Genomic DNA, 20254 nt, shown 5'->3' on the forward strand with positions numbered 1-20254 from the left:
CTTGTAAGGGGTAGAAAGGCATGGGTTCTCCTCTGCTCCTGCTCTTAGGGAACAGGATCAAGGAAGCAGAAGCGAGGGGGTGACTCCCAGGGACACAAGCCAGCCCACGTGCTCCATCTCCTCTTCCTCATGGCCTGGGTGGTCTGACCTCTCCTCTCACTCTTCTGCAAAATATACCATACTCAATTGTCTTGGTCTCAGAATGAAACTGAAGATGAATCAAAATTATCCATTTTGGAATACTCTGTCCCTGGGGCTCACCATTCATTTTGATGTGCAAATATATGAGGCTTCTGAGAATTAATTTTTTTTATTGAAATTGGTTTACAAGGTATTAATTTCTGGTGTACAGAATAGTGATTCATATATATATATATATACACATACACACATATACACACACACATATATACACATACACATATATATATTCATTTTCAGATTCTTTTCCATTATTATAAGGTATTGAATTACAAGATACTGAATTTTCCACTATTACAAGGTATTGAATATAGTTCCCTGTGCTTTACAGTAAGGAACTTGTTGTTTATCTATTTTACATACAGTAGTTAGTATCTACAAATCTCGAACTCCCAATTCATCCCTTCCTCACCCCTTTCCCCTAGTAACCTTAAGTTTGTTTTCTATGTCTGTGAGTTTGTTTCTGTTTTGTAAGTAAGTTCATTGTTGTCATTTTTTTAGATTCTGCATATAAGTGATATCATAGGATATTTGTCTTTCTCTGTCTGGCTTACTTCACTGAGTATGACAGTCTCCAAAGTTAATTCAATTAACTTTGAATTTAAAACCAACCAAATTACCCCAGGATCCGAAGCCTCTTGGTTTTAACCTAATTTAGCAAAATGACTTTAATAGCATTTCTGTGCACTACTCTCACATGTGTGGAAGCAGAGTTCTTGTTCTGGACGAAGGCAGGGGCATAGGTCTTCCATCGGCACACAAGACCAGAAGTGAGTCTCAGGAAGGCCTCAGAAAGGCAAAGCACAGAACCCGACCGGTGAGCAGGCTAATGGGAGTGGGAATCCTTATGGCCTGAGTGAGCACACGTACTAATGAACTTGCCATTCTGTGTAGACAATACTCGTTCAAATGCCAGTTTGAATTCTGTTTTCCTGAGGACTACTGCTTTGCTAAAAGAATTCTTCATTATTACAAATATTGACGTAAAAAAGAAAACCTATTCCTAACATCACATATTTAAGAATACTTTACCTCTTAAGCACAGGACTTTTTTAAAAAAAAAAGTATGTTTTCAAATATATCTACTTTCTTTGCTGTGGCATTTAGATTGGATGATTGACTTCCTAGGAAAGTAACACGTTGTCCTTTAGAGAAATTCTGCACTGCATTTCTCACCCCTTGGTCGGAAAGCCAAGGTAGAGTAAGACCCAAGTAGACCATCAGTTTTTAAATGTATTTATTTTTGATGAAATATAGTTGCTTTACAGCAGAATTGTGTTTAGACCATCATTTTCTGAGAGTGCTGTGACAACAGAAACATTCAGACAGAAGAGAAGCCACAAATGGCTCACTATTTCTTAATTTTGTTTATTTTTTGATGGGGGAGGTAATTTGATTGATTGATTGATTGGTTGGTTGGTTGATCTGAGGAGGTACTGGGGATTGAACCCAGGACCTCATGCTTGGGCTCCACCACTTAAGCTATACCCTCCCCCACTCACTGTCTGTGTCCTGGGACCCTTCACTTGAGTGGGATGTATGTGCTTATCAGAGTAACTTTAGTAAAGGTAACTTATCTTAAAATCCAAACAGCAGTGGAGGAAGGCGAATGTGTTGCTTCTCACTTGAAAGATGTAAATGCATAAAAACAAAGGCAGTTGCCCTGGTAGAATTTGGTGCTGGGAGAGGGCAGCTCTGCTGAGCTGAGTCCGATGTAACTTAAGACCCAGAAAGCAAGGCTGATGATCTTTAAGGATGCTGAAGGGCACTTGTGTGATGGACTTGCCCTTCGCCTCCTAAGTGGTTTCAAGACTCCCTGATCACGTGCCATATGCCAAGTGGTGGGGGTGTTAGCCCAGCATTAGGGAGGCTGCGGGAAACACTGGCAGGATGGCAGGGCTAGTGGGGAGTAATGGGTGTGCAGGTGTACGTGGGTATGCCTGTGTGTGTGTGTGTGTGTGTACATGGACATGTGTTCCTGTGTGCATACGTATGCGTGTGCACCACGTGTGTGCCACGCATGTTTATACGTGCACCTGTGTCATGCGCACGTGCACGTGTGTGCGCGCGCGCGCACATGTGGGATGTGTGTCGTGTGCGCGCCCCGCCCCGCAGCTCTCAGCCCCGGGTGGTCTCTCCCTCCCCTGCAGAGAAGCGGCTGTCCCGCGGCATTTCCCACGCCAGCTCGGCCATCGTCTCTCTGGCCCGGTCGCACGTGGCGAGCGAATGCAACAACGAGCAGTTCCCCCTGGAGATGCCCATCTACACGTTCCAGCTGCCGGACCTAAGCGTGTACAGTGAGGATTTCCGGAGCTTTATCGAGCGGGACTTGATCGAGCAGGCGACGATGGTGGCTCTGGAGCAGGCCGGTGAGTTCCCCGCAGGCAGGCCGCCCAGGATCTCCGGGAGTGGGGAGGGGGAGGCGGCACAACTCACGTTACCCCGCGAGCCAGGGGGGCGCGCAGTCCGGCTCTGGGTGCCTGCATCACACGCCTGCTGGATGTGGGGCCCAGAACGCATGGTACCCAGACTTCTTGAGTGTTCCCTTTGTTCCTGTATCCACACTGGCCAGGCCAGTCCCCCTAGAGAGAACTCCAGGCTGCTTTGTAATTCTCTCCTTTCTTGTACAATCCCTACTCCCCAAGTGGGTGCTGAAGAGAAAATAAGAAAGACCATGGGCTTGGGGGGAAATAGGAGAACTGTCACTTCCTATAAACGCGGGCAAGGTAGATGACCTCCTTGAGCCTCGGTTTCCCATCTGTTAAGAAAAGGAGGTGGATGCAACAGGGTGAAACTCAGTGTTCAGTGGCCCGTGCCCCTAAGAGCTTCTAGTCTCCTCCTCCACCCAACCCTCCACCCCACTTTCCCCACCCTGCCCCACCCCCGTAAAACCTGACTTGGCTCTCCCTGGTACAGGAAAAACGGATGTGGGGCGTAAGGAGGGTTAGGGTTAGGAGTGGAGCCCCTAGGATCTGCCCCGCCAGGCGTGGGTCCTTGGCTTTGCGCAGGAAGCAATTTAAGAGCGAGCCACAGTTAAGTAAAGGTAGATTTATTCAGAGAGAGACACACTGCATAGAGTGTAGTCTGTTTCAGAAGGCAAGAGAAAGGCCACAAGGTGTGGGGATTGGGTGCTCAGGTTAAAGTAAAAGTAGACACACCTCCATAGACAGAGTGCTGACCGCCTCGGAAGAGGAGGGAGTGAGAGAGGCGGCCACAAGGCCCCCCGAGGCCTGTGGTGTTGGAACAGAATCCGCGTTCTCGGTAACTGTGCTGGAGCTGGTGTTGTGATCCCGGACAAATTGTTTTCTCTGCTGCTGCACAGCTACCAAAGGCAACCCAAAGACCAATACCCACAGCCTGGCTCTGTCTTTGACTTGATCAACGGAGGTAAAACAATCCCTCTGGATTGACAACAGCCTTAAACCTCTCCCGCTTCCCTAACCTGGGAAGGGAAACCGTCACCCAAGTCCATGAAGCGCAGAGCATCCCAACAGGATTAACCCGAAGAGGAACACACCAAGGCACATGGTAATTAAATGGACAGAAATTAAAGATAAGGAGAAAATACCAAAAGCAACAAGAGAAAAATAGCAAATAACGTGCAAGGGGACTCCCAGAAGGCTCTCAGCTGACTTTTCAGCAGAAACTCTGCTGGTCGGAAGGGAGGGGCACGATGTGTTTAAAGTGCTGAAAAGGAAGAATCCTGCAACCAAGTGTACGCCACCCAGCAAGGCTCTCGTTCAGATCTGACACTGAAATCAAAAGCTTTACAGACAAGCAAAAGTTTAAAGCAGTCAGCATCACCAAACCAGCTTTACAGCAAGTGTAGAGGGACTTCTCTAGGTGGAAAAGAAGAGGCCACAACTAGAAAGAAGGAAATTATGAAGTGTAAGAGCTTACCAGTAACAGCAAACAGACAGTAAAGGGAGGAAATCATATACACACAAACTAATAGGGAATTAAAAGACAAAAGTAGTAAAAATCATCCGTATACACAATAAGCAGTTAGAGGACACACAGAACAATTCGATGTAAAATATGATACTAAACCCCTTCCTGTGGAGGCTGGCTATTTTAAAGATGCCTCTTTTGTGAGTAATTCAGATGAGATGTTTTAAACCAAAGATATGCTATTCATAGAGAAGGGGAAATTGGTATAGGTCAAGAAAGAAAAAATTTCCTGAGCTAATTTCTCTTGAATGTCACAGCAGCTGAGACCTTTACAAAGTTCAGTCCTGAGCATCACGCAAAGCACTGGTAATTGCTGCTGCGTCATTTAAAGCTGGAGTCATGGCAAAGGGCGCAGAGTCCACTGTGACAGCTCCCCCTTCTGCCTTGGCCTGCTCAGCAAAAGGGCCTCTGCACATTCAGAATGTCTGTTCTGTTATTTTTTTCCCCCGTAAGTCACATATTAATTGTCATCACTTACATTTTACCTTCTAGACCAGCAATTTGAAAGGGTACTCTTGGGCGGGGCAGGGTATAGCTCAGTAGAGCACATGCTTAGCATGCACAAGGTCCTGGGTTCAAGCCCCAGCACCTCCATTTAAAAATAAATAAGTAAATAAATAAACCTAATTACCTCCCTCCCCCAAAAAAGTTTTTTTAAAAAAGGAAAAAAAGGAAGGATGCTCTTTCCCTCCAGCATCCAATTTTGGAAAACGCCTTTGAAAAACGCGAACTTAATGGGTTAAGATGCCAGATTCACCCACAGCGCCTCATTTCTGCCCAAGGGATGGAGAGAACTGACAGCAGGGTTGGCACCCGGGACTGTGGACGGCACCCCATCAGTGCTGTGGAAAGCCTCGAGGAAGTCACCCGGCACCCCGACTTTCAGGAGCGTGCTCCTGGGCTGGGAGAGTCCGAACATCAGAGTCCCGCCTAGGAAGGAGAGGTGAGGACCAGAAGATAATGAAAGGCAGAGCACGCATGTGTTCCTTTCCTCCCCACACTGTCCATTGGCTTCTCTGAACTGCTTTCTCCTACTCTCAAGCAACAGACCCGATCATCCCTCAGGCCCTTTCTGTGCCCAGATCCTGGGGGGACCACCCCCCACCGATGCACAGGAGTCCCACGCAGCCCCCTACCCTGGCTGAGTGAGGAGCCCAGGTGCTGGGAGTTGTCCCTGGCTGCGCCCCTCGGGCCCTGCGGTCACTCTTGGTCGGCAAGACAGGGCTCAACCGTGGAACTGTGAGTGAGAAAGCTCTCGGTATGGCCAGGTGCAGAGTGTCAGCTCCTCCTCCCAGTAATCTAGTGCTCAGGAGCACTGGGAATCAACTATTGATCAGCGATATTATTTACTGTGTAGGCAGGAGTGGAAATATGAATGTGAAAAAAATTTTAGTGAAGGGGGCAGGTATAGCTCAGTGGTAGTGTGCTTAGCATGGAGGCGGTCCTGGGTTCAATCCCTAGTCCCTTCATTAAAATAAATAAACCTAATTTCCCCAAAAAATTTTTTTTCGATTTTTAGTGAAAAAAATCTACTTGTTCAAGGCATAATTCTCGTTGTGTTTTGAAGGAAATACAGACTCTGTAACTGGACTCCCCTCTCTCTCGGGGCTGGACAGGAACCCAGGGCTCATGTGGTCCAGAAAATCAGCAAAAAAATGACCTTTACTCAGTTCATGTTGCCTGTGGTCCAGCCGTCCATCCTGGGTGCCCAGCTCCACTCTCCCAGGGCCTGGAGCAGAGCAGGCGTCCACAGTGGACCCCCAGATCCCTGAGGCCCATGGACAGTCGCATCTGCTTGAGGGACCTCTGTATTCAGCCTCCCGCAGAAGCCACGGGAGCTGGAGTGCTATTCTCCCCAGGCCTTAAAACCCTGGAGGACCCAAGCTCCTCCCACCCCGTGACAGTCAGGGACACAAGGGGGGCCAGATCTTCAGGACAGAAAACTGTTGACCTCCCAAGAGAGGAAGGAAAACGTCTTTCAAGCTCCAGCGTTTAGAATGCAAGAAACCGATTCATTTCTCAGTCAGGTTATCCTGCTGCGTTCACACGTAAGAAGACTCAGAGATCAGGGTCTGTAGGTTTGGGAAGGAACACCTGGCACCCCTTTCAGACGCCCACCACAGCATGGAGGAGATGGTGTGGCACATCAGCGGGACCACAGGTCCCAAGGGCAGGGTCATGTTTGTGTGATTAAGCAGTTAATGCACACACGGGACTCTGGTCAACATGTCAGAAGTATGTGAGGATGGATGCCTTTGAGCTGTGATGTTGAGTCTTATCTCCACGGGAGGGCATTTAGATTGGAGCGAATCTAGCAGAGAAGCCCCAGGATGCGCAGGTTTGGAAGCTTCCAGAGCGGCCCGCCCGGCCGCATCCTAGATCAGCTGGGAGGCCCACAGGAGCCTGGCTTCATTCTGTCTTAAAGTCAGAGCTGTGTGACAGCTGCCGAGACAGATTCACCCCAGGAAAGCCTGAGCAGCACTCCCATGAACGCCCCATCCAGGTGCTGGACCACCAGCCCATCACTGCGAATCCCGCAGGTGAAATCGTGGCCCCGTGGAGAGGAAGTTCTACTCAGGAAGAAAGACAAAGGTAGACCATGAATATAGCACGAGGGGCTTTGAGGGGGAGGGGGATTAGGGCAGGGAGGAATGAGCCCTGAGACCCGCTTCTGGCACAGTTTCAAAGACATGGCGTATTTAAGGAAGGCAGGGTCACAGGAGCAGATGGAGTGAGGGCTGGAGGAATTGGAAAGGAAGGCGAGAGAAGAGTAGCCAGGGAGCCCTCATGAGCCCTGAGGGTACCTGCAGGGAGAATGTGCAGCCCCTGCAGGGCTTCAAGAAAAGGAGGGGAGTAACATATATGGATTCACAGTGACACGTTCTGGCTGCTCTGTTGAGAACAGACTCTTCGGAGACAAGAGAGGAAGCTGGGGGAGCAGGGGGAGGCGGCTGCTGTAGCCCAGTGCCTTGGGGGTAACAGTGGAAATGATGCGAAGTGGCTAGATATTAAGGCAGTGTCTGTTTGGGAAAAGGACATACAGGTCTTGCCGCTGGAGTGGATGGGGGCTGAGGCGGAAAGAGGACAGTCAAGCACGACCTCAGGATTGTTGCCTTTAGCACATGGGTAGATGGTGGTGCCCTATGGAGATGCAGGCCCTGGAGAAGGGGCTGGGGGTTAGTGTCGATGGAGAAGACAGTAGCTGCAGGTGAATTCTGAGATCCTGGTGAGATGTGTCAAGCTGCTATTCTGTTGAACAAGTGGGTCTGGAAATTGGGAGCGGTCTGGGCTAAGGATACAGATGTGGGAGTTAGCAGTGTAGGGTTAAATCCGAGGGAGGGAATGTGCTCATGGGAAGGACCTCCCACAGTGCCCCTCCCAACACAGCCCTGTACAATGCTGGGTACCAGTTGGATGCGGGAGTCTGGAGCATGGATGTAAGGGAGACAGACCTGGAACAAATCATCGCAGTCCATTGGAGGAACTCTCAGAGGCACAGGCACAGCACAGTGATGCCTGGAGAAGGGGGTCAGTGGCCCTGGGTGGGTGGGGTCCCTGCAGAAGGTCAGGGACGTTGGAAGGAATCATGGAATCACGTTTAGGGCCAGAATATGCTTGCCTTTCTCACAGAGAACTGTCACGTTGTGTTTTCTTGCATCTAAGTGCCTTAGTGGGTGACTAGCAAAACGACATCTTATTTTAAACTGTGTGGTAACCATCTGTCACAAAGCCCAAATTAAGTGGTCTCATGATCATGTATGAATCAGAGGAATGTTACTTGGAAAAGGCAGAATAAGTGACTAATAATTCCACACCCAAATGTAATGCCACCAGCCTTCCCTTGATGGTGGAAGCCATCATCTCATTTTCTTCTTTGCAGGACCTCAAGATTTTGTCTTCGTTTTGTTCTGTTTTGTTTTGTTTTGTTTTTTAACATCGACAGTAGCAGTTCCCATGTTTTTTTCTGTTAAGTCAAGTTATTGCATGGGGAGACGGTAGTGACCCCTCTGTCAAAGCTAGGATTAGGAACTCTGAACCACATCCTCAATCATGCTGTTCCTGCGAAGAATCCTTTAGCTTTGGCGTTGCATCCTGGGTCCAGCGGGAGATGTTAGAATAGCACTGGGCCATTTGGTGACCTCCAGAGGCTGTGTTGACATTCACCATATGGTCACACCTGATTAATGGCCCCAGGAATGCTCTCAGCTGGGTAAGAATCTTGACTTCTGGGACCCCGCTTCAATCAAACCACTAAAACCTCACCTTTCATTCCCCTCAGCCACATAATTAAGTTTTACCGTGACTCAGTCACCTGCAAAGCGACTCAGTAGGTAGGCTGGATTGATACTTAGAAGATGATTGATTTCCCATAAGAAATTTGAATGAAAGAAAGGTGACATGTTTAGGGAAGATGCCTTGTTGAAGATGGCATGGATTCTCAGAAAGATTAATTCTAGGGGTACAAGATTCCTTCTAGATGAAAGGTCATGTCTAGATGTGCAGGATGCTGTGCCGGTGAATTCACACCCCCGTGCTTCCTCTCCTGTGTCCCAAGTCCTGGACAAAGGGGGAAAACAGTGCCTGCTGGAGGAGGGGAGCTGCTGGGGGTCTGATGGGCGCTGGATTCTGTCCTGTGAGGCATGGCTTCATGTTGTGCCTTATTTGAGATAAGTGAGCAGTTAACATGCTCTGTGTTTAAGTTTTTGAGGATTATTAGATGTCATCTGACACACATGCTGGCTTCCAAGGTGTCCTTTCCCTGGTCTGGGAGCATGTGAGTGAACAAGCCCATGGCATATTTCTAGAAAGTGAGCACGGTGGTGTGCAGGAAAAGGAGGGGGACATAGGAATGAGAACTGGGGCAAGAACATTCTCTGAATTGTATAAAAGGAGCACCTTTTCGGGTAGCATCCCCCCTGCCACATAGGAGCTTTCCCTGATTTCTGAGAAGCACCAGGGAAACTTGGAATAATTAGGGGGGAGTCATCACTTTTTACGTTGGATTCATAAGGCAAATAGGAAGGAAAAGAAATCCGTCTTCTAGAGGATGAGAGTAGAATCACACAAAGGGGCCCCTGAAAGTTGTGGAGTCTGTCCTATGGCTCCACACCTGACCTGGTGCAACAGGCACAATGTGTGCCCTGAAGGCAACGCCTCTGTCCCCTTCAAGATCAGGTCACACTTTCCTGCCGTCCTCCCCCCTCCCTCTCCCAGCAGCACAGGGGAGCCTTGAGGTCCACCAATATCCGTCTTCCAGGCAGATCCAGTGCTTTGCAAGGCTTATTTGGCCAGAGGGGAGACACACCTGCAGAGAGCCAGTGGAGGATACAATGCAATGTACACATACGGCGACACATGGGCAAGGATCAAGCATGCTTGGGACACCGCTGGGAAGTCACTAGGGAAAGGGTGGCAGGTGGTCCCTGCACAAGGGTCCCACATCTCCAGGAGTGAGAAGCAGTGACCAAAAGTTGGTGCAGCTGCACAAAGTATGCACAGCACGTGGCTGGTGTGGGTTCCCAGACGCTGCAAGTCTAGAGGGAGAAGAGATGATTTAGAAGTGATGATGGGGGAAAACAGCATGGAGATTCCTTCAAAAACTGAAAATTGAGTTACCATATGATCCAGCAATCCCACTCCTGGCCATACATCCAGAGGTAACTCTAATTTAAAAATATACATGCACCCCAGTGTTCATAGCAGCACTGTATACAATAGCCAAGACATGGAAGCAACCTAAATTTCCATCGACAGATGACTGGGTAAAGAAGTTGTAGTATATTTATACAATGGAATACTACTCAGCCATAAAAAAGAATAAAATAATACCATTTGCAGCAACATAGATGGACCTAGAGATTATCATATTCAGTGAAGTAAGTCACAAAGAGAAAGACAAGTATCATATGATATCGCTTACATGTGGAATCTAAAAAAATGATACAAAGGAACTTACAAAACAGAAACAGATTCACAGACATAGGAAAAAAACTTATGGTTACCAAAGGGGGAAGGGGATGGGAGGGATAAATTAGGAGTTTGGGATTAGTAGATACAAAGTACTGTATATAAAAGAGATAAACAGAAAAACAACAACAGGCCAGAATATAATAGTAATTTATGATTTTGCTGGTGTATTATCATCCAGTAATAAGTGCAACTTGAAACTGCCAAAAAAAAAAATTAAAAAAAAAATAAAAGAGATAAACAACAAGGACCTACTAGCACAGGGAACTATATTCAATATCTTGTAATAACCTATAATGAAAAAGAATATGAAAAAAATACATATGTATATATAACTGAATCACTGTGCTGTATACCACAAACTAACACAACATTGTAAATTAACTATACCTTCGATTGAAAAAAAAGGAAGTGGCAATGGGGAGCAGGCACACTCTGGACCCCAGGCAATGAGGGGTATGAGAGGTTCATCCATATTGCTGAGTATAGTTATAGTTTATTTATTCTTGTATATAGTGTTGCAGTGTATAGGCAGACCTCAAAGAGATTGTGGGTTTGATTTCCGACACCACAATGAAATGAGTAATACAACAAAACAAGTCACATGCATTGTTTGATTTTCCAGTGCATGTAAAAACTATGTTTACACTCTGTCATAGCCTATTAAGTGTGCAATAGCATTGTGTCTAAAAAACAATGTACACACCTTAATTTAAGAAATACTTATTGCTAACAAAATGCTAACCTTTATCTGAGCCTTCAGTGAGTTGTAGTAGTAACATCAAAGATCACTGATCACAAATCCCCATAACAATACAATAATAACGAAAAAGTTTGAAATATTGTGAGAATCACCAAAATGTGACACAGAGACACGAAGTGAGCAAATACTGTTGAAAAATGGTGCTGATAGACTTACTTGACGTAGGGTCGCTAAGAATTTTCAGTTTGTGAAAAACAATAAAGCCAAGCACAACATAACAAGGTCTGCCTGTGGGCACGTACTACAAATTATCCACTGTATTACAGTGGACATTTGGTGTCGGAGTCAATCTGGGCTGCCGTAACAAATCACCACAGGCTCAGGGCTTAAACAACAGAAATGTATTTTCTCTCAAGTCTGGAGGCTGGACGTCCCAGATCGAGGTGCCAGCTGATTCTGTTTCTGGAGAGGGGTCTCCTCCCAGCTTGTAGACAAGCACCTTCTCTCTGTCCTCACATGGTCTTTCCTGTGAAAGACCCTCAGGGGAGGGGGGAGGCAGAATGAGCTCTCTGGCATCTCTTGTAAGAACAGTCATCCTGGAAGATCCAGACCCCACCCTTCTGACCTCATGTAACGTTAACTGCATCCTTAGAAGCCCCACTTTCAATACAACCATGCTGGGGTTAGGGCTTCAACATATGAATATGGGGGGGATACAAACATTTGGTCCACAACAGTTGAGTGGTTTCCAATTTTTGATTATTATAAAAAGTGCCACTGTGGATCTTGTACATGTTTTCAAAGAACAGATGAATATGTTTCTGAAGTTCTATTCTTAGGAGTGAATTTGCTGGGTTACAGGATTTGCATGTGTTCAGATTTATAACAGCTTTCCAAATGGTCTTCCGAAATGGATGTACTGGTTGGCTTTTCCACTCTTGAGAGTTCCATATTTTTTTTAATTTTTCCATTTTAGTCATTGTGTTGGAAGTGGCATGGTATTCACACGGTGGCTTTAATTTTTATTTTCTGATGGCTAATGAAGTTGAGTACTTTTTCATATTACTGGCCATTTGGATATCCTCTTTTGTTGGGTTCCTTTTGGGGTTGAGTTTTTTTTGCCCATTTTTGCATTCATTTTTTGATTGATTTGTGGGAGTTCCTTATACATTCTGAATGTGAGTCCTTTATTAGATATGTATGACAAATACCTTCACCCACTCGTTGCGTTGACCTTTCATTCTCTGACTGGTATACTTCAATGAGCAGATGATCTTACTACTCAAGAAGTTCAATTTGCCTTTTTTTCTTTATTTTGAGACCTTCTATTTTGGTTTAAGGAATCTTTGCCTCACCCAGGTTTCTGAAAGTAAAAGCTCCTGCCTTTCACATTTAAATCTACAACCCACCTAAAAATGATCTTTATGTATGGTGGGACATGTGATGGAAGCCCATTTTCCTATATGTTTTTCCACCTGTTCTGGTACCGTTCATTGAAACCATTCTTTTTCTATTATACGGCAGTGTAACCTTTGAGATAAAGCAGGTAATTGTATATGTGTGGGTCTGATTCTGGTCTATGTTATGTTCCATTGGTTTGTCTGTCCTTAAAACAAAGTGACCAGAGTTTTATACATCTCACCACGCACTGCGAGTCCTCCAGCTTTGTGTTCCTTCTTCTGATTTGTCTCTGCTATCCTCAGCCTTTGCATTTCAGTGTAAACTAATTTGTATAGAATCCATATAGAATAATTATATATTTAATATAGAATCTATGTAAGTTAACTCCATATCAATTACTCTGTAGATCAGTTGAGAGAAAATTGATACATTTGCAATATGAAATCTCCTAATCAATGGACATGGTATATATTCCTTAATTTCACTCACAAATAGTTTGTAGTTTTCAAAGCAAAGGTCTCAAATGCTATTCATTAGATTATCTCTATACATTTTATGCATATTTTTGTATTTTAAAAAAAATCTCTAGAATGTCAGCAACAGCTGAAATATAGAAATACAACTTATTTTTATTATTGATCTTGTATTCTGGAACCTTTCTAAATTTGCTTATAAATTGCTAGTAGTTTTGGACTTTCTAGGTTCATAATCTATAAACTGCAAAGAATGATTATTTTATTTCTTATCTTATTGCATTGGGCAGGCCCTCCAGGAAATTTTTGAATCGGAGAGGTATCTTTGACTGGTTTCCAGTCTCAGAGGGAAACCTGTACTGTTTCGCCATTAAATGTGATGTTAGCTGTGGCATTTTGTAGATACTTCATGCCAGCGTAAGGCAGCTACCTTTCATGGGTATCTATGAGCAGCTGATCTCGTGTCCATGATTCTTACTCACGATGTTTGTTTCCCACTAGCTTTGTAACTTGCAATTGTGAGCAGGACATTTATCTGGGGGATTCTTGTGTGGCCTGTGTTGAGGGTTTACTCAACTATATTGAGTGATATATTTGTTTGTTTGTTTTTGCCAGATTCCCAAGGGAAATTACCCTCCTATACCCAACTTTTATGGTAATTTCTTGGCTTAGGGGTTCCAAGCCACAAATCAATTTTAGCTCAAATCAGAGCCAAGTCAATAGTGACGACATTTCTGGGAGAAGCTGTTTTGGGCTTTGTTTTTCCCCTGTGCTAATCCCAGTCTAGAAGAGACAAATTTACTCCTCAGCTCCTCATAATTTTCATATGATATCACTTATATGTGGAATCTAAAAAAGAATAATACAAATGAACTTATTTATAAAACAGAAACAGACTCACAGATACAGAAAACAAACTTACAGTTACCAAAGGGAAAGGTGGGAGATAAATTAGGAATTTGGGACAAACAGATAAACACTACTATATATAAAATAGATAAACAACAAGGACCTACTGTATAGCACAGGGAACTATATTCAATACCTTGCAATAACCTATAATGGAAAAGAATACATACGTGTGAAAACTGAATCACTTTGCTGTATCCTGGTAACTAACATTGTAAATCAACTATATGTCAATAAAAAAAATTTTTTAAAAGGGTGGGGGAACTGAAGCTGGTTGTTATGGTCCGCTCAAAGCCACATGTCTTGAAGGTACAATAGTACATATGCAACATTTATAAGACTCCTCAATACACAACTTCTAGTCAAGCAGCATTATAATATGCAGGCTATTAAAGAAAATATTTTGATGTCAATAAAATTTGTTTAAATCATGAAAAAAGGATATATGCATATGTATACATATGTACGTGGGTATAACTGGACCACTTGGCTGTATACCTGAAACATCTCAAATCAACTATACTTCAGTAAAAAAGTTAAATGTAAACCATATTCTGAAAGGTATGTATGCATCAGTAAAGGATTTTTTTAAATAACTTTTGGGAGGGGACACTGTGTTCAAGGAAATTACACAAAGAAAAATTTTGTATTTTGTGTAAAATACGCTCCCAGATTCAAGGAGAGGACGCTTTAGTCTTAAGTTTCTTAATCCTCTTGCTAATTGCTGGGAGGATTTGGCCATTTTTTATCTAAGAGGGGAAAATAATCTATATTTTATTTGAGAAGAACTAGTCAAAACATTCCACCTTACCACAGAAGTTCTCTAGAATCCTCTAGAAAATCATCCGCTGATGTCTAGGCTTCCTTAGTAAACACTCACAATTGCCCCTGCTGCCTGTCCTGGGAGTCTAAACATGAGCTTCTGTTCCAGGTCGCCTGAATTGGTGGTCCACTGTGTGCACAAGCTGTAAACGGCTTCTTCCCTTGGCCACGACGGGGGATGGGAACTGCCTTCTACACGCTGCCTCACTGGGTAAGCCCCATGGTGTAGACAGAGGGTGCTAGTGCCCCCGGCCTGCTCTGAATGTTGTTAAGGGACAGTCATATACAAACTAGAGCCACATGCTTCACTGTCACCTGGAGGAGTTCGTAAGGGATGGAGTCACCAATCCCAGCCCTTCTTTTCAAGTGCCTGGCAGGCTTGGTGGGGACAGAGAGCACACACAAGGAAAGGAGGTCTGAGCAGACCTTCAGGGATGGCCATTACAGATCATGATCTAGAGCAACCAAAGAGGACTTCCTGGAGGAGGTGGGATTTTTCCTGAGACCTGAAGAACTTGAAAGAGTATTTTAAAGAGGACATTCCAGGCAGGGAGACCATGTAGATGAAGCATAAAGGCAAGAATTGACAGGGTGTTTGGAGTCAGGGCTGAGCTCTGTTAGGTTCGAGCAGGACATGGGGAGTAGTGTATGAGGTTGGGCAGGTCTGGGGCCACCACATTGATTGTAGCTGATGCACTTAGACTAACAAAAAGACAGACGTAGGTACCGCTTGGGTAAATACCACGGGGACTGGCACGGTCTGCATGTACAGCGGAGAGATCAGCATCTTCCTCCAGTGGGGATGCGAGCTTCTTGGTTGCAAAAAGCGACACCAGCAGATGCACAGGTGTGGGTGGCAATATTTGGATGCCTGAGAGTCACAGTAGACTTTCTGGAAGCTCAGTTAACCCTCCTGGACCCAGGCAGGACTGGATTTGTGCCAGGGACCCCAGCACCAGGACTGGGTGCACCTGAAGTTTAAGGTCCCACTCCACGGATGGGATCCCAAGACAAGAACATGGTCCTTGTTGGCGAGACTCGCCTCCCCAGCTATACATGACCTTAACCTGATGCTGTGACCAAGAGCAAGGGCCACGCCCCAGACCTCGCTTCAGACCTGCAGTGAGGCCTGTTCAGTAAGAGGTGGCCTGAGATGAGACTGAAAAGGCTTAGAGGGAAATGTACGCAGTCGGGGAAGGACCTGGAGATGCCCAGAGGAGACTGGAGCCTGGGAACATTCCACATTCCGTGGGCCTGACAAGGGTGATGGGGAAGACAAGTGCACCCACCTGCCTGCTGTCTTTCTGTGTCAAAACTGATGTGTTTCTGTCAGCTGACCTGATAAAAGTATTCCACGTTCATCATAGTAAAATAAAAATCAACAAGCACACTGCCTCGGGAGGGCCATTTTTCACGTTGATCTATCATTTTCCACTCTTTTGTCTATTCTTCCAGTGAAATTGTGCTCTCTCTCACTATGTACAGTTTGGAATGCAACCTTTTTCCCCTGAAAATTTTATCGAAACTTTTCCATGCCAATCTTCAAAACCCTGACTTTGCTAGTTGTGTCCTGTTTCATCATAACGTAGGAACTCTCTCCCCATCCTGGAACTTATTTCACCCTGATCTGTATAAAACCTGGAGGAAGAATATGAAGAAAGAGATGCCTCATCTGTGTCACCCAGCAGCCTCTTGGCAAAGAGGCTTTGCCCTGGACACGCCTTTGCCCTTCGGAAACTCAGTGGGCAGAGACACAGTCCCCATCACCACCGCAGATGGGCAAGGCCACAAGCTAGATGGCCACACGCCCCTGGTGCCCTGTCTGCTGGCAGGTGTCTCCCTGTGAGCCCGGCAGGCCTCCCGAGTCTGCCTGGGATGAGAACACCTCCCCTGGGTGGGCCTCGCTCCAGCAGCAAGAGAGGCTGGGTCGTGACTGAGCCTGGGCTCTCGGACGGTTGGTCCTTTTCTCCCGGTGGTACTTTGTTTCCCTGTTGTACTCAAATTGCTGGACCCCAGAGGACCAGGACTGCCCAAGAGGCCATGAGACCATCACTGGAAATGCTTATCAGACCTGCCGACCAGTCCTGGCACTGACCTAGGGTCCAGGGCCCACATAGAAATGATGGTGATCCGGGGGTCAGGCTTGTGGGCAGACATTTATGGGACAAAGAGACCCTCTCTACAAGAGAGACCCAAACAAGGAGCCATGAAGCTTAGACTGGACGAGGCACTGGCCCTGTTCAGGAGAGCCCAGGAAGGAGGCTGCAGGCAGGTCTGATGGACAAGAAAGCTCAGCTTGACCTGTTCTCAACAGGAACATTGATGGCCTCCTCCCTCCCTCTGTACCATAGAAAAGGACCAAAATCTCACTGGATGGGGAGCCCACAGCAGTCCCCTGGTTGTCACATACCTTTGCACTAATGGATGCATGGTGAGGAGGGCAGGGTACAGCTCAGTGATAGAGTGTATGCCTAGCATGCACGAGGTCCTGGGTTTAATCCCCAGTTCCCCCATTAAATAAACAAACAAACAAACAAACCTAATTATCCCCTCCCCACAAAAATTTTTAAAAATAAGAAATAAAGGATGCATGGCTAGATGGAGCCTCTGATTATCAGTCAGTGCAGGTCACTGCTCTCTGAAAGCTCTCAGAAGGTCCCAGCTCATTTAAAAGCCCGCCTTTTCTACTCTCCACCTCGTCCTCTCCATCCCAGCTCCAGCCACCTTTCCCTCCTTAGTATGGCTCGTAGGGCCCCCTCAGGACTGGCCCAGGGCCTTTCCCTCTGCCCGGGTCGGCGACTCACTTCCATCCTTCACCACACAAGTCCTTGCTCCAATGTCTCCACTCACACCACAACCAAATCACCCGCCACTCTGTCCTCTTAGCCTGCTTCTCCCCTTATGGTGCTGCTACCCCTGACATGGTATGTTTCATGCTGATCCCATGGTTCCCCTCCCCCAGATGTGAGCTCCGCGAGATTTTAGGAATGTAGTTGGTCCTGGTTGCTTCTGTGGTTATTCCTCATCCCTATATTGAAATAAGTATGAAATTCAGTGGAATTAGTGGTATTCAATCAAATAAGTGAATGAATGAATGAATGAATGAATGAATGAATGAATGAATTCCTCCATTCTTTCCCTGAAACCAGAGCTGCACTTTCATGCTGCTTCTCCCACTGATTGGGTTTCTTGGCCATTTCTGAGCTTCCCGGAGGGCGTACTCAGACATGCTGGTTTGTCTGCATAACCCCTGGGCACCCAGCACACGCCAGGAGGGGGCAGTAGTGGGAGCCTCTCCCTCGGAAGCCGGCAGTCTCCCTGGGGCCCGGATGTGTGCACGCTGTCCTCTGACGCTCTGCTTCTCCGGAGGCTGAGATGCCTTAGGCTACAGACGTCAGATGCAGCAGACCCCCAGTGAAGCCAGTGTCTGACTGCCATCCTGGCTTGGAGCCCTGCGTGAGGACACATCACCAGCTGGTCCCTACAGGTCTCTCCCACTCAAACCCCAGACCTGGACAGTGAACATTACATCCCCCAGAGCAAAGCTGAGAGGTTGAGGGTGGCCCCAGAGACAGGCAGCACTTAATGAAACTGCAGTTGAACTAAAGGGGGCGGTGCTCCTTCATCTGCTGCTGCATCCCCGGGAAGCATCAGACGGAACAGGGGGAGGTGCCTGCTAGTCGTGAGAAGTGCTCAGCTGAGTAATGAGAGGTCTCTGTTCACACAGCCGAGGGGACCAGGCTGGGTCAGTGGTGGCATTTCTGTCACCTCATGGCTTACTCCCCTTCCTTCCTTCCTCACATCCTTTTTCTCTTCTCTGTTCACGGGCCTTCTGGCTGCAGGAATGTGGGGTTTTCATGACCGGGACCTAGTTTTGCGGAAAGCTCTCTACACCATGATGAGGACAGGGGCCGAAAGGGAAGCCCTGAAGCGGAGGTGGAGGTGGCAGCAGACGCAGCAGAACAAGGAGGTAGGTACTCGCCAGCGTGGCGGAGCTGGGTACCACACCGGGCAGGGCCAAGGGCCATGTTGGGTCTGGATCTGAGCCCCAAGCCAAGTCTGTCTTGTGAAGTCAGGAAGAAATGGCCCCTTCCCCCATTTAAAACCACTGAAGAGGAGCCTGTTACAGGAGCTCAGCCCCTGCCCGCAGTGGCCAGACGTCCACTCACACCATCTGTCCTGGTGTAGCAAGGAAAACCAACTCCCTTCACTGGCAAAGCTGTCCCGACCTGTCAGGTGAGGGCTGCTGGGGACACGAGGTGGTCCTGGCCCTGCGCACGGCCCCAGCCCCAGTGTGTGTGCTAGGTCCAAGGAGAACTCTGATCTCTGACCCTTGGTGAGCATGGCCCTTTGCTGGCCTGCAAGTCCTTGGAGCTGGGTTGCCTGTGGTCCTTTTAAGTTTCAGTGGTTTGCATGCAGGTTAACATTTGGTTATTCCCACCCCAGAGGATGACCCTTGCTGCTGACTGGACTTCCAACAGCACTGAAGATGGAAATTAGGGGTTCTGAAAAAATACTGCCCATAGCAAATGCGGACAGTCCTTGGCCACCAACAGGTGTGCCTGCCCCAGGGGCTGACAAGCCAGAGGATAAGCGCGGGGGCCCCACTCCCCTGGGGCCGGGGTGGTAGTGTGGAGGCCCCGGCCGCCTCCTGAGCCCCGTCCCTCTGTGCCAGTCAGGGCTGGTGTACACCGAGGAGGAGTGGGAGCGGGAGTGGACGGAGCTGCTGAAACTGGCCTCCAGCGAGCCGCGCACGCACTTCAGCAAGAACGGCGGCACCGGCGGCGGGTAAGTGCTGCCCCGGCCCCTCCAGGCTCTCCCCAACGAGGAAGGCGGCGTGGGAAGTGTGCGGGGGAGCCTGCGGGACCTCCAAGCTGGGGGCAACACAAGGACCCCCAATTTCAGACTTGAGAATTCTACCGAGGACGCAGCGCGGGGTGGTGCGGGACGGCGGGACCCTGCCGGATGTTTGGGGACGCGCACGCAGCCCCTTTGTGTATTCCCCCCTGCAGAGGCGTGAGCTCACGCGTGCCCCCCCACCCCGCCTCCATTTCGGGCAGCGGCGGGGAGGGCCTCAGCCTGGGCGGGAGGCATGGGGGGTGTCCCACACTGCCCATATACTCTCCAGGCTCTGAAGCAGCAGGCTGCTGGTTTGGATTTTTTCATCTAAATATCTCATTTCTGGCTTCAAGAGGTCACAGTGAAACCAAAGATCGTTAGGCGAGCCCAGCATCTCCCAGCCGGTCTCCGTGGACGTCATGCGTGGTCCCGGCCCAAAGGCTCTGCGGCTGCGCACACGCGGGGAGTAGCTGTCCCCGCAGACACAGCTAGAACGTCCCGGTCCCGGTCCCGGTCCCGGTCGCAGTCCCGGTCCCGGTCCCGGTCCCAGTCCCAGTCCCAGTCCCACTCCCAGTGTGGGAATGAAGGGCGGGCCAACGGCAACCACAGCGCCTTTGGCCCCGGAGTGCAAAAGACACGTTCGTACTTTTTCAAGCTGAGGGCCAGGTGGTCACCCCCAGAAAAAGCCTCAGGCAAACACAGGACCTGTAGGCGGTGCGTCCTGGCCGCCCCCTCTGGGCATCCGGGGGACCTCAGCCTCCGCCGCAGCAGGGTGGGCATTTCCCCCACAGTGCTGGACCGAGGCCCGTCAAAGACGAGATACTAAGGAAGCCCGTGAACACTCTTCCTACGGGGCTGTTTTGTCGCTTTGTTTTAATCATAAGGCGTGTCTGCACCGGAAGTCTATCTTGTTTAGGACATTTGGGGACAAATATTGTACAGACTCAATCCGTCCCTGAAAACACCGCTCTGTACTTTCCCACAGTGC

General features: G+C 47.8%; 1 protein-coding gene across 7 annotated transcripts in view; it reads left to right on the plus strand.

Moving 5' to 3' along the window:
• OTUD7A (OTU deubiquitinase 7A) overlaps positions 1 to 20254 on the plus strand; it is a 210442-nt gene that overhangs the window by 158258 nt on the left and 31930 nt on the right. For all 7 annotated transcript variants that reach the window (XM_064480500.1, XM_064480502.1, XM_064480505.1 and 4 more), the window contains 4 exons: positions 2352 to 2570; positions 14537 to 14638; positions 18270 to 18397; positions 19103 to 19215. In XM_064480500.1, the coding sequence (XP_064336570.1) occupies positions 2352 to 2570; positions 14537 to 14638; positions 18270 to 18397; positions 19103 to 19215 (562 nt within the window). The remainder of the gene's footprint in view (positions 1 to 2351; positions 2571 to 14536; positions 14639 to 18269; positions 18398 to 19102; positions 19216 to 20254) is intronic.

This window comes from Camelus dromedarius, chromosome 29 (assembly GCF_036321535.1).
Source record: "Camelus dromedarius isolate mCamDro1 chromosome 29, mCamDro1.pat, whole genome shotgun sequence".
In the NCBI taxonomy this organism is placed as follows: domain Eukaryota; kingdom Metazoa; phylum Chordata; class Mammalia; order Artiodactyla; family Camelidae; genus Camelus; species Camelus dromedarius.